Source organism: Salmo salar, chromosome 17 (genome assembly GCF_965601325.2).
Source record: "Salmo salar chromosome 17, fSalSal1, whole genome shotgun sequence".
NCBI classification, from domain to species: Eukaryota; Metazoa; Chordata; class Actinopteri; order Salmoniformes; family Salmonidae; genus Salmo; species Salmo salar.
Window position 1 is genome coordinate 54,364,066 of NC_138307.1, and position 15,053 is coordinate 54,379,118.

Here is a 15,053-nt window from a genome sequence, read left to right on the forward strand (position 1 = left end):
CTATTTCTCTGAAAGTGGAACACTTGGAATGTTACTGTACACATTCCCCTATTTCTCTGAAAGTGGAACACTTGGAATGTTACTGTACACATTCCACTATTTCTCTGAAAGTGGAACACTTGGAATGTTACTGTTCACATTCCACTATTTCTCTGAAAGTGGAACACTTGGAATGTTACTGTACACATTCCACTATTTCTCTGGAAGTGGAACACTTGGAATGTTACTGTACACATTCCACTATTTCTCTGAAAGTGGAACACTTGGAATGTTACTGTACACATTCCACTATTTCTCTGAAAGTGGAACACTTGGAATGTTACTGTACACATTCCACTATTTCTCTGAAAGTGGAACACTTGGAATGTTACTGTACACATTCCACTATTTCTCTGGAAGTGGAACACTTGGAATGTTACTGTACACATTCCACTATTTCTCTGAAAGTGGAACACTTGGAATGTTACTGTACACATTCCACTATTTCTCTGGAAGTGGAACACTTGGAATGTTACTGTACACATTCCACTATTTCTCTGAAAGTGGAACACTTGGAATGTTACTGTTCACATTCCACTATTTCTCTGGAAGTGGAACACTTGGAATGTTACTGTACACATTCCACTATTTCTCTGAAAGTGGAACACTTGGAATGTTACTGTACACATTCCACTATTTCTCTGAAAGTGGAACACTTGGAATGTTACTGTACACATTCCACTATTTCTCTGAAAGTGGAACACTTGGAATGTTACTGTTCACATTCCACTATTTCTTTGGCTGCACATTGTGACCATTTATTGGAACCATAGAAAAATAATCATTGTAATTATATATTTGTTACAAGTGAATTATGACCCTTCTATGTGACGTGTACTAGGTCCACATCTATTTTGCTGTTAAATCATGCCAGTATGTAAACTTTGTTTTCAGGTGCACAAATCATGTAAGTTCATTCTTATGGTTTAGGCTATTTTGTTGTTTCTATGAGTAAGAAAAACTAAAATCAAGGTCCATACAGTTTATTGCCATCATGTCTATCTGTACAATAACCCAATAAATCAAGTTTACATGCAAGAAGAGAATTATTTTTTACATCTAGCCTAGCTAGTCGTCGTCGTCGTCGTCCCCCCCCCCCCCCCCCCCCTGTCTCTCTGGATGCTGTCACTGTTCTCTGACTGGCTGTTGTGACAGAGCCGTCTCTTGAGTTGTCAGCCTCTCCTAAAGCTGAGTTTAATTACTCCTTTTCAGCAGCACGACACACACACACACACACAGCATGCCACATCGTTCTCTCAGTAATTGTCAAAAAGCGCACAGTGATTGAAGTCTCCATCAACCGTGCTACCTGACAAACGCCGATGCGTCTCACGTCTCGTAGACAAAGAAGACCCCCAGATTTGTCATGGTTTTTCACAAGGTTTTTTCATCAACCCTTTGAAAACATTAGGGGATATGTAGATGTGTGTGTTGGCCTGCCACAGTGTTGGACAGGCAGCGCGGATCGATGGACTGTCCCCACTGTGCCCATCTCTGAATAGACAATTAGAGGAGGAGGAGGAGGAAGAGTTACAGTACACGATTATTGACTGGGTTTGGATGAAGGGTCCATTCTATGATAAAGATATGCTAGCAATGGCTCATGTAGAAAATGGTTATTCTAATATGTTTGATATTTACTATAGTCCTATAGTCCTAAAATCCTTTTATTTAGAATATTCCTAAAATCAAAGAAATTACTATATCCCTAAAATGCTAAATATTGAAATGACGGTTCCGTGAATTATTTATTTTCCTATTCCTTTGTTACCTGTGATTAATAGAACTATGACTGTCAGATGAGAGATGTCTTTGTGAGAACGAACAAAACAAATATGATTGTTGACACTATTGCAACTAAGATGGATCGGAGCTAGTATGACCCATGGCAGACAAGACAAAAATAAAGACATTCCGTTTCAATGAATTTTCTTTTTCCAGTGGATGTTTGTACTCTGTTGCACCTGTAGAAGTTTGTTGAATGGGTGTGGACTACTTCTGAACTGATGGTCCATTTTCTCCTCTCTGTCCTCTCCCTCCCAGGCACCTTGCCCTACGACATAAAGATAGTGATTGCCGGGAACCATGAGTTGACCTTTGACCAGGAGTTCATGGCTGACCTGATCAAGCAGGACTTCTACTACTTCCCATCAGCCTCCAAGTTGAAACCAGAGAACTACGAGAACGTCCAGTCCCTGCTCACCAACTGTATCTACCTGCAGGACTCAGAGGTCACCGTACGCGGCTTCCGCATCTACGGCTCCCCCTGGTGGGTGACTCTGTAACTGCAGTATACCTGATAGTGTACAACTCTCCTACTACTTTATCTATTTCTATCTATCAATCTTCTCTCACAACCACTTCATCCTTCCTCTACACTTACTTTCCTGTCAGTCATTCACTCACCCTCCCCTCCACACACTCCCATGCTCCTTTTTTTCATGGCTACCTCTCTAGCTATGGTTCCTTCTTCTTCTTCACTGCCTCTCTCCTCTCCTGTGCTCTCTCCCTGGTCAGCGTGTGTGTGTGTGTGTGTGTGTGTGTGTGTGTGTGTGTGTGTGTGTGTGTGTGTGTGTGTGTGTGTGTGTGTGTGTGTCTTCCTGGTTTACCAATTCTCCATGATGCAGTATGTGTTTTTGGTGAGGGACCCCAGTGGTAGTGTGTAGGCACTGGGAGGGGTGTGCGTGTGGGGCCCCCAGTGCTAGGTAATTGGTTTGCTGAGATAGTGGGATCCCTTGAGTTAGAGGAATAGGCGCTATGGAGAGATGCCTGAGGTGTGTTGAGATAGTGAGAAGGGGTGAGAGAGAGAGAGGGACAGAGAGAGAGAGAGAGAGAGGGAGGGGAGAGAGAGGGAGGGGAGAGAGAGGAAGGAGGGATGGAGGGAGAGAGGAGGGAGGGAGAGAGAGAGGAAGAAGGAGAGAGAGAGAGTGAATGAGAAATGAAGCAGGAGAGAACTGAAGACAGAGGGTGTGAGAGGAAGAATGGTGTACACGGTTTCAATTCAGTAACACCGGCTGGGCTTGGCTGGTGCAGTAGGCTTGCTACAGAAGGCAGATGAAAGTGTGTGTGTGTGTGTGTGTGTGTGTGTGTGTGTGTGTGTGTGTGTGTGTGTGTGTGTGTGTGTGTGTGTGTGTGTGTGTGTGTGTGTGTGTGTGTGTGTGTGTGTTGCAGCAGCCCGAGGCCCTGTTCCTCCAGCACAGAGGGACTCCAGCTGGAGGCTCCGTGTGTTCCCCTCTCCACACTGTCTGCTCCTCTATCTTTCTACCTCTCCTCATCCCTCCCTCTCTCCCTCAATCCACCTGTCTGCTCCTCTATCTTTCTACCTCTCCTCATCCCTCCCTCTCTCCCTCAATCCACCTGTCTGCTCCTCTATCTTTCTACCTCTCCTCATCCCTCCCTCTCTCCCTCAATCCACCTGTCTGCTCCTCTATCTCTCTACCTCTCCTCATCCCTCCCTCTCCCTCAATCCACCTGTCTGCTCCTCTATCTCTCTACCTCTCCTCATCCCTCCCTCTCTCCCTCAATCCACCTGTTTGCTCCTCTCTCTACCTCTCCTCATCCCTCCCTCTCCCTCAATCCACCTGTCTGCTCCTCTATCTCTCTACCTCTCCTCATCCCTCCCTCTCTCCCTCTATCCACCTGTCTGCTCCTCTATCTCTCTACCTCTCCTCATCCCTCCCTCTCTCCCTCAATCCACCTGTCTGCTCCTCTATCTCTCTACCTCTCCTCATCCCTCCCTCCCCCTCAATCCACCTGTCTGTTCCTCTATCTCTCTACCTCTCCTCATCCCTCCCTCTCTCCGTCAATCCACCTGTCTGCTCCTCTATCTCTCTACCTCTCCTCATCCCTCCCTCTCTCCCTCAATCCACCTGTCTGTTCCTTTATCTCTCTACCTCTGCTCATCCCTCCCTCTCTCCCTCAATCCACCTGTCTGCTCCTCTATCTCTCTACCTCTCCTCATCCCTCCCTCTCTCCCTCAATCCACCTGTTTGCTCCTCTCTCTACCTCTCCTCATCCCTCCCTCTCTCCCTCAATCCACCTGTCTGCTCCTCTATCTCTCTACCTCTCCTCATCCCTGCCTCTCTCCCTCTATCCACCTGTCTGCTCCTCTATGTCTCTACCGCTCCTCATCCCTCCCTCTCTCCCTCAATCCACCTGTCTGCTCCTCTATCTCTCTACCTCTCCTCATCCCTCCCTCTCTCCCTCAATCCACCTGTTTGCTCCTCTATCTCTCTACCTCTCCTTATCTTTCCCCCTCTCCCTCTATCCACCTGTCTGCTCCTCTATCTCTCTACCTCTGCTCATCCCTCCCTCTCTCCCTCTATCCACCTGTCTGCTCCTCTATCTCTCTACCTCTCCTCATCCCTCCCTCTCTCCCTCTATCCACCTGTCTGCTCCTCTATGTCTCTACCGCTCCTCATCCCTCCCTCTCTCCCTCAATCCACCTGTCTGTCCGTGTGCTCCACATGTCGCTGGCTCGGCACAGGGGAACGCGGGGGAACGAGGATGTCTCTTTCTGTCTCTAATCTCTGTCAAGAGCAGTGGGACAGCGCCTGCTTTACCCTCTCCAGTCCCGTCTCCATGGCGATGCCAGGCTGGCACTGCTTTATGGCCCATGGCCAGCCTCTACTGTAGCATCGGGGTGGTGGGAGGAGAGAAGCCTGTCTGTCTGTCTGTCTGTCTGTCTGTCTGTCTGTCTGTCTGTCTGTCCTGCCCTGACGAGTCATCTGGCCTGAATGAACTGTAACAGCACAGTCACTCTCCCCTCTGCTCCTCTCTCACCCTCCCTCCATCTCCCTTCTTCCCCTTATCTCTCCCTGTCTCATTTCCTCCATTCTTCTCCCTCAATCCCCTCAGCCATCACTATTCCACAAAGCCCTGCTCCAAGCCCATATCTCTCCTTCTCCCCATCCCTCCATCCGTCTTTACTTCTGTTCTGTCATCCTTCAATCACTCGTTCTCTTTTCTATCCCTTCATCCATCCCTCTCTCCTCGTGGGGGTCTGATGGCAGGCTGCTCGCAGCACGGTGCTTTCTTGTCCGTCCCTTGTCTCTGTCACACACACACACACACACACACACACACACACACACACACACACACACACACACACACACACACACACACACACACACAGAGACACTCACAGCTCCACCATCCCTATCCCTACCCCCCAGTCTCCAGACAAAATTAGATCCGAGCATAGCATGCTGCATCCTACCCAAATCCTAACAATTTGTCATTCTCTGAAATGTGGAATCAAAAGGACAGCATGGGGGAGTGTGTGTGTGTGTGTGTGTGTGTGTGTGTGTGTGTGTGTGTGTGTTGTGTGTGTGTGTGTGTGTGTGTGTGTGTGTGTGTGTGTGTGTGTGTGTGTGTGCCTCTGTTCCTGTTCTGACAGTAATGCAAGTTTACAAGTAATTTGTCATGGGCGTATCGCAAAGCCACCCCGCGTCTCGGAGCTAAAGGGATGGGGAGACAGAATGGAAGGTGTGTGTGTGTGTGTGTGTGTGTGTGTGTGTGTGTGTGTGTGTGTGTGGTGTGTGTGTGTGTGTGTGTGTGTGTGTGATGGAGCCAGAACAGTTGAGCCCCAAACCATAGTCTAACAGTAGCGTGGGAGGCATGGGAATTAGCCACAGTAGTCGTCTTTTCAAAGCCCAAACGAAGCAGAGAATCCACTACACAACGCACAAGCACAGAAACACAGTGGAACGAGGGAAAAGGGGAGAAGGAGGACAAAGTGGAACGAGTGAGGGGAGTTTTAATGTAGACCTGCTCAACTGTATTTGTGATTTTAGGCCTTCTATTTTGAGTGTGTCTGAGAGGGCAGAGGTGGCAGCGTTAGTGTAGTCTGCAGCTGTGTGTGTTAGAGTGTATCCGAGGTCTCGGAACACATGTTTTGTTTTACACAGGGGAGAGAGCTCCTCGCTTCACTGCAGACTTCCAATGTAGCTAATCACATGGCTAATTAAGGAGATCACAACACTGTGGTGTGCGTGCGTGCGTGCGTGTGTGTGTGCGTGCGCCCTACTGGTATAGCCAAGAAGTGAACTATAAATGATGTAGCCTATTTAAATGATTAGCAGAGACTGTGTGGGCCTGATTCAATTCATCGTAAACCAATCCCTTAAACAATGAAGAATTGAATTGTTATTCAGTTATCATCAACACAACTGTGTCGTCCTCACCTTGCTCATGGACGGAGCAATGAATGATCACCTTGTAGTTAAACACGTTCTTTCTACAGCTTTAGTTCCACATAGATCCTCACAGTTTTTCACTCTCTCTTCGCTGGTTTTCTCTTGTCATTTCATTGAGCATTGCTCTTCTTTTGGACTCAGCAGGGAGGTTGGAACACCAATGAGAGAGAGATATAGTAGGGAGATAGGAATGCTATTACAGAGAGGAGATAGTAAAAGGGAGAGGGTGTAGAAAGAAGGTAAGAGAATGGGGTAAGGAAAGAGAGATGTAGAGATTGAGAGGCAGGAATGGAGAAAGGGGAGAGATGGAGAAGAGGGGGATGGAGAGAGTAACAGAGGCCTTATAGCCGCCCTCTCTGTGGAATGAACTAATGGGTTAACTCTCTCTAAGTGTTCATAATGACAGTCTCTAAGGACGGCACACACCACACACACAGACACACACACACATCTGAAGAGCGGCGGGAGAGAGAGAGGGGGAGGACAGAGGAGCGAAATCAGGAGCTGTTTATTGATGGGGGAGTGGTGGGATGAGGAGACATTTTTTTAAATGAAAAAGGGAGAAATGTATCGCTCCCCACTGCTCTCCGTACGGAATAATTAAGCACGGAGATGCAAAAGACTCCTTAATTAGATTTTTTAATTATTTAGGATTTCACTTCTTTCTATAGTGGCCCAATTAAGAAAGCTCATCAGAAAAACTAAAGAGATGAAGAGTCTTTTCCTCTTCCTCCCCCTCTCCTCTCTTTGATTCATGGTGAGGGACAGAATACCTGCTCCCCCTGTTTTGAAAACTTCTCTGATGAAGGAGGGATGGAAAGAAGGAGAGATCTCTTCTCTTTCTCTGTGTTTTTAATTAACAGGTGTTTTGATGTAGACTGAGAGGAGGGGTGGAGAGTGGCAGGCGGAGAGAGGGACAGAATACTCCAGGGGTTTTATATAATGACTCTAATGATGTAGAAATGATGAAGGTCATTTGACCTCTGTGGAGTTTGTCTAAGAGTTCTAGCTGTTACTGCTGAACATCTCTTACAGGATATAACGAGGGAGGGAGGGAGGGAGGGAGGAAGGGGGGGAGGGAGGGAGGGAGGGAGGGAGAGGGAGGGAGAGATCGTCCTGCCCTGTGTGAGCTAGCTAGCTACAGTAGTGTCTTGTGGTGGGTGTTGCTTTTGTAGGGCTGCTCACCAGGGTCCTTGCTAAATTAACATCTGATGTGCTCAGAGACTGTCCCAAAACCCCTGCAGCCCTGTGCTCTACCCTTCCTTCTCTCTCCCTCCTCTTTTCTTCTTTCTCTCTTGTTCCTCCACATCGCCTGTTTCCAGTGGTTGAGGTGTATTCCCCAAGTGGGACAGTGAGGTACCCTGTGATGAACACTGAGTAGTAATAAATGGCCACTTAAGGTTTAGAGGGGAAAAGGGAGAGAAAACGGCCTACTTCAACACTTGTCACTTTCCCTCTGCCGTAGATTCTCTTTGTTCTTTAATCTCTTTCCTCCATTCTCGTTCTTTTTCTCTAAGTGCTGTCAGTCTCTGTCCCTGCAGGTGAGTAAACACACTGTTATGGTGAGGTGTTATGAAGGGAGGGAGAGAGAGGATGAACAAGGAAGGAGAGGAGGAGAAGACGTTTAGTGTGTCGTTTCCCTGTAGGAATTTCTCTTTAAATGACCTGTTAAATGGCCTCAAGAGGAAAGACTTTGTGTGTGTGTGGTGCTGTAGGCCATTCTCCTTGGTTACACACAAATGCTTCCCCTCTCCAAGGCATGTGGGCTTCATATTAATGCTTCCCCTCTCCAAGGCATGTGGGCTTCATATTAATGCTTCCCCTCTCCAAGGCATGTGGGCTTCATATTAATGCTTCCCCTCTCCAAGGCATGTGGGCTTCATATTAATGCTTCCCCTCTCCAAGGCATGTGGGCTTCATATTAATGCTTCCCCTCTCCAAGGCATGTGGGCTTCATATTAATGCTTCCCCTCTCCAAGGCATGTGGGCTTCATATTAATGCTTCCCCTCTCCAAGGCATGTGGGCTTCATATTAATGCTTCCCCTCTCCAAGGCATGTGGGCTTCATATTAATGCTTCCCCTCTCCAAGGCATGTGGGCTTCATATTAATGCTTCCCCTCTCCAAGGCATGTGGGCTTCATATTAATGCTTCCCCTCTCCAAGGCATGTGGGCTTCATATTAATGCTTCCCCTCTCCAAGGCATGTGGGCTTCATATTAATGCTTCCCCTCTCCAAGGCATGTGGGCTTCATATTAATGCTGAATTAAAGTGATTCTGTCCGTATGTTCTCCCTCTTCTCCTCTCTGGTTCTTGCTCACACACACACACACACACACACACACACACACACACACACACACACACACACACACACACACACACACACACACACACACACACACACAGAGATATAGTGTTGTTCTCAGCGTATAGATTCTCCCTTGCGGTCTCAGTCGAGTCAGGCAGTGAGCAGTCACTGGTCAGTGTCCTTGTTGACCACAATTAGACCACATAGTCAGAACCAGTCTAGAGGACCAGGAATGCTTATCCAAAAAGGCATCAGGGGTGTGAGTGGGGTTGTATGATGCTGTGTGTGTGAGTGTGTGTGTGGGGGGTGATTTCTTCCCCCTTAGGGGAAGGGTCCTCCATATCAGACCCTTCTGCTGTGCTGGAACACGTGCTGCCATGATGCCCAGCACTGGTTTAGAACCCCCGCCTGCCATATTTTCACCCCACCCTCCACCATCCCACCAACCTCCATCTTTGGTGAATCAGTGTGTTTCCTTGTGCACAGGAGACTGGTGAATGGAGGGAGGGAGGGAGGGAGGGAGGGAGGGAGGGAGGGAGGGAGGGAGGGAGGGAGGGAGGGAGGGAGGGAGGGAGCAACAGTAGAAGACCCTCCTTTCTTTCCTGTTCTTCTCCCTCCCTCCCTCCCTCCCTCCCTCCCTCCCTCCCTCTGTCCACCGGAGAACTTTGAAATAATTTGTGTCTCGTGGGTTTTTACACATTCTAATTTCCAACTAAATGGGACATCTGTTTGACAAAGGGAAGATTTGCCACGGTTGCCAAGGCAACTATCACTCTGAAGGAGGGGGGAAAAAGACGTCCAGCAGCTTTTCTGGACAGAATTAGACTGTAGTGGATGTAGCTAACGCACATTATCCCTCCAAGACAAACACAGCTTAGACACATGCTAGTCCCTCTCTCTTTCTCTCTCTCCCTATCTCTTCTCCCCGCTCCCTCCTTATCCCCCCCCCTCTCTGCAGAATCAGAAGAAAAAGATACGCGTCACATTGAGATCTGCCACCAATTAAAAAGGAAAGCCCCTCCCCCATCTCTCCACTCTTTCCCCCGTCTCCCCCACTGTCGTCTCGACTGTCACTCCTCCCCTGTGAAGCCACCTCTTCCTCCATGGTAATTGGTCATTATTTAGAACAGGAAGGGACAAATGTGCTTCCCTAGCGCTTCTAAATGCTATTTAAATGAGAATGCATTATGTTCTACGCTAACAGGGTTAGCACCTAGCGCCACGGCTGTTATTAGGGAACTGTGGAAATGAGACAAGCAGGCAGGCAGCAGTCTAGGCTCAACCATGGAAATCAAATTACGGCAAAGACCTGTTGTCTGCCTGTGGCACTCTATAGAGGTGTGTTTTGAGTGGAGTCAGACTAGACCGTGGATGATGGGCGTATGGGCAGGTATGGACACAGGAGAACGTGTAGGAGGGCTTGTGTCAGGTATAAGAGGCTAGAGATGTCCGATCTTCTACTCAACCTGCAGCTTACTTCAAAGTGGAGGGGGAAGTTCAGATTACTGTGCGTTGGACCTTTATGACCATGTTGACCCAGATCAGTGTTATCCAAATGGTAGGTCAACTCATGGCTTTAACATCATGAGCGCTGGCTTGATACAACATCACTACTTTAAGCATTAGGTGGGTCATCACACAGACACATCTTTAAGGGGAACCTTGCTGATATATTTGGGTGTGTTCTGTTCCTCTCACTGCCCCCTCCCCTATTTCTTGGTTCTTCTTCCTCTGTCCTGTGTGTTCGTCTGCCCTCCTCTGCTGCAACAAGGGAGGCTTACAGGATGATGGAAGCAGGCGCTGCCTACACCCCTACTTCTCCACACACACATGCTGCTGACGAACACACACATTGAACACACACACACACACATGTACATCCACAGAGAGACTCATTTCCTCATCCTCTTAGTCTTTCTTTGTCTGCCAATCTTCCTGTCTGTCTGTTTGTCTGTCAGTCTCTCTTTTTTTCCCCATGTTTCTCTTCTTCCCTCATTCTCTCCTTCCTTTCTCTCTTTCACACTTTCTTTCAAGTGTATCCACTTTGCAAGAAGACATAGGTGGTGGCATGTGGACATCCACATGAACCCCCCCCCCCCCCCCCCCCCCCAGCAGCAACGTTAGTGCAACGTGTCTCTGAGCATCCTGTGAGAGCAGCGTCCGACGGGAGCTCATTATCACTGGGCATGAAGTCGTCTGTCATTACCCAGCAGATTTGTCATCTCTCAGTACCTCGCACTACCCAGCCAGAGATAGGGGGAGGAGAGGAAGGGGAGAGAGGAGGGGGGGGGGGGTTTGTTCAGGGTAGTTGGCTACAGAATCTGGAGAAACTCACAGAGCATGTCATGACCATGCACAGTATCTATTCCTGACAGGGTGTTTCATAGGGATCCATGACAAGCGTGTCATAGTGTGACTATGTGTCTTAATATTGGACCCTGGTGAGCAGTCTATTGATTAGGTAGAGAGGGTGATATAATTCTGTTTACTGCATATTGCTTGAGATTTTATTGGCAACTGTGTTGTAACTTATAAATTCATGGTTAAAATACTTATTTTGAAAAAGGGCAGTAAATTGCTGAAACATTGTCAATAAAAGAGTTCCTTCCTCCTCATTCTCTCGGGTTAATACGGGAAGAAATGCTTTTAGCCTGATTTTGTTTCAGAGCTTCCCTTGCTGCTTTATGGTGCAATGTAAAACACCAGAAATATTAGTGATAATACGATAGTGAACGACCCAGATGTCATATTCTGTTGTGTAGCCCGAAGTTCCTTCAAAGTCATGTGTCTGTTTAACTACTAGTCTTTCCTAAGTCCCACTTTGATGCATGTCACTGATGTAGTTTTGATGTGTGTGCGGATGTACAATTGTGAAGCGTAAACTGTGTAAGCTATAGCACAGGTATAGGAGAGACGTGTGTGAGAGGCTCAGTCCCTGATCAAACACGGTTTCCTCTGAGATTCTGAGATTCTGACTGGGCTAGTTTCTGCTGATCTGTACTTTTCTAACTGTTTCTAAAAAAGGGAGAGGGGGGAGAGGCATGGAGGACAGGAAAGCGAGGGAGGGCAGGGATGCGTTTGTCTTTTCTGACATCCAACTTGATTACAGAGGAAGAGCAGCAGGCAGGAGAGACAGGGAGAGGAAGAGAGGGACAGAGGAAGAGAGGAGAGCAGGAACAAGAGACACTATTCATCTGTCACTAACCCTACGCATCAGTCCCTCTGTTGCTCTCTTTCTCTCTCTCTCTCTCTCTCTGTCTGTCTGTCTCATTTTTCTTTCTTTATCTATCTGGTGGTACGTCTGTATCAGTCTTTCTTTCCATTTCTAATTCATTGTTCTCTTTTTTGTCTTTGTCTATCCATCTCTCCTTCTCCCTACAGTATATAATATCTTTCTCTTCCCCCTATGTTTTCCTCTCCTCTCCTAATTCCCTCCATCCCTCATCGTTCCTCTTTAGAGGAAGTCTGCCTGCATTTTATTAAATGTGGGAAACATCAGTCTATAGGGAGACAGAGACCTGCCAGGTGTGTGTGTGTGTGTGTGCGTGTGTGCGTGTGTGCGTGTGTGCGTGTGTGTGATCGACAAGGGGCGGTGGGAACAACGTTTCAGCATTTCACCAAACAAGCAGAATTAATGACACAGTGGAGGAGTAGACATGGGATGTAGTGAGGGAGGGGTGAGGGGTGTGTGACAAACACAGGTGGGAGCTCGGGGATTTATGGGGGGAGGTGGTGGTTAGTGGTTGGTTTAGACAGCAGCTGCTCTTCATTGACGGGGCTCGCTGTGGGAATGGATGAAACCAGCTTCATTTGACAAAGAAATGTAGATTTTCAATAGGAAATGTACAGCCAGCTTCACAGCTGTGTAATATTGTTGTGTGCTGCTGCTAGCTCAATAAAGATACGTTTTTTATTGACAGAATATATGCTCTCCTTTGAGAAAACCCTATAAGAACATGTCTGGCTTTAGACCTAACATTGAAGGTGGTGGGGGTTCTTGGGTTGTGTGCTGGTGCTGCTGATGAGTGTGAAGCTGTGAATGAGCACAGCTGTGAGGCTGACTGCTACTGGTCCAGAGAACCAGGCCTTTCAGACTTCACACAAGACAAGTGTCTCTGTACCGATCACTGTTTTGTTGATGAGGCTTGGTGTGTGTGTGTGTGTGTGTGTGTGTGTGTGTGTGTGTGTGTGTGTGTGTGTGTGTGTGTGTGGTGTGTGTGTGTGTGTGTGTGTGTGTGTGTGGGCAGATCTCCCTGCACTCTGTCACAGATGGGCTCTGCGACGCCACCTTGGTCTGCTCCAGTTTCACTAGGATGGTTGGACACTCTGAGACTACTGCTGTATAGTGTGTCTGTGTATATCAAAACATGTATATCAGCTCAGAGGGAGTTGTGCAGGTGTGTGTTTGTGTGTCAGTGCGTGTGTGTGTCAGCCCCGGGGCCAGACATTGACTGGTGTAGCTCAGTGACTGTACTGTGTTTAATGGATGAGAGCTCGGTGGTAGTCCGTCACCTAATCCTCCACCCACCCAGTGCTTAGACCACTAGCGCGCTCACCGCTCGCCTGCAATTAAACCATTACAGACACACACAGGCGCTGAGAGAGGGAAAGATGGGAGGAGAGACTGACTACAAAACAGCATTGCTTGATTTCCTGTGGGTCAACGTTTACTGATAAAGTTTCCCTGTTTCGGTGTCTTGTGTGTGTTCATATTTCTTTCCGAATTTTGAGCGTGTGTGTGTGTGTGTGTGTGTCAGCCCGGTGCTCCTCGGTTCCTCCTGAACCTGCTGGGTGTTACATAAGTCACGCTGAGGGCCAATATGTCCCCAATCTGCCTCTCCACAGAGAGAGGGGAAGTGGGGATGGGGGCAGTTGGAGGTAAAGAGGTGGAGAGGTGAGATTAGACAGGAAGGGAGGGAGGGAGAGAGTGGGCTCACTAGATGGCAGAAATATAGGAGGAATAGATGGGTTGAGTTATGGTACGAGGATAGATAAAATGAAGATGGAGAATGAAAGATGAAATAAGGACAAGATGGTGATGGGAAGAATGAGAGGGTACGGGGGTGTTGAAGTAAGGACTGTTCTGTAGCTCACACAGGGAAAGGGGGACACCTAGTCATTTGCACAACTGAATGCATTCAACCCGAACTGTGTCTTCCACATTTAACCCCTCTGAATCAAAGAGGTGTAGGGGCCTGCCTTTAATCGATATCATCGGGGGTTAACAGCCTTGCTCCTGGGCAGAACGGCTGATTCGAACCAGCTACCTTTCAATTACTGCAGGCTGGGCCCTTTCACATTTCTTATCCTCCATACTGTCAGTCAGATATACAGTACTCTGCCTTTCAGCATTCTCTCTCTCCTTCCCCATCTGTTATTTCACCTCTATCCCACTCCCTTTCTTTCTCTCTCTCTCTTTCAATCTCCTTCTCTCTCTGCATCAGTGTCGGTGTCCGTCCCTCTCCTTCTCCCTCTCCCTGTCCCTCTCCCTCTCCTCCCCTTCTCTCTCCCTCCATCTCTCCTCCATCTAGTCCTGCTGTGAGGATCAGTCTTGCCGGGTGGACTGGCTTGTGTGTGTGGTAGTCGTGATTAAACATCAAAGTCTGTACATTAACCATTGTGTGTGGGAGGGAGAATAGTGTGCGCTGAGAAAGCTTTAGAGTTGGGATTAATAATGGATAAGAGAAAGTAACGTATTTCTCTGTAACATGAAATAGTGTCTTCTTGGAGTCAAACTCCCTCATGCTTCCATGTACCAACGTGTGTGTGTGTGTGTGTGTGTGTGTGTGTGTGTGTGTGTGTGTGTGTGTGTGTGTGTGTGTGTGTGTGTGTGTGTGTGTGTGTGTGTGTGTGTGTGTGTGTGTAAATTAATTTATAACTGTCCTATTGAAAGATTTTAATCCTATTCTGTGCGATAGAGAGAATGGGACAGAAGCAGTGTTCTGCTTCTTAAACTGACTCATTTTAAAATGGCTCCTCATTGGCTCATGGAGTAGACTAAACAAAGAGGACAATGGGAGATATCAGACAGTCAGAGGACATAGAGTACCTAGTAGTATTTAATAGTATCTAATACTGACAGAGAAAAGTTCCCTGAGAGTATAATGTATTGTTTGTGTGTAATTACCCTGTAATATTAAGTAGTGTTAACAGTCAGTAGCCTGTGTTTGAACTAGAACACCTAGCCTCCAGGCTAGTGAATGAGTAAATGAGAACAGGAAGACGCTAATAGCATCTCTAAGCAGTTCTGTTGACCTCTATCTGAGCAGTGGAGTCCCAACGGACCTCTCCCACCCCAGAACACTTTTAATTGAAACAGACTCTTAACGAGGTTAGCGGGGGGGTGATCATGTACGGAGACACACGTCAAATGGTGCGGGGAGGCAGGGAGTTTAGTAAGAAGATACAGTACACACTCATACAGGTATACAGTACATACACGTATACAGTACACACTCATACACGTATACAGTACACACTCATACACGTATACAGTACACACTC

General features: G+C 47.5%; 1 protein-coding gene across 3 annotated transcripts in view; it reads left to right on the forward strand.

The window, feature by feature from the left end:
* LOC106576156 (metallophosphoesterase domain-containing protein 1) overlaps positions 1–15,053 on the forward strand; it is a 49,295-nt gene that overhangs the window by 16,928 nt on the left and 17,314 nt on the right. For all 3 annotated transcript variants that reach the window (XR_006760120.2, XR_014381172.1, XM_014153102.3), the window contains exon 4: positions 2,083–2,308. Coding sequence is in view for 1 of the 3 variants with exons in the window: in XM_014153102.3 (XP_014008577.1) it covers positions 2,083–2,308 (226 nt within the window). In the remaining 2 variants the exon portion in view is untranslated. The remainder of the gene's footprint in view (positions 1–2,082; positions 2,309–15,053) is intronic.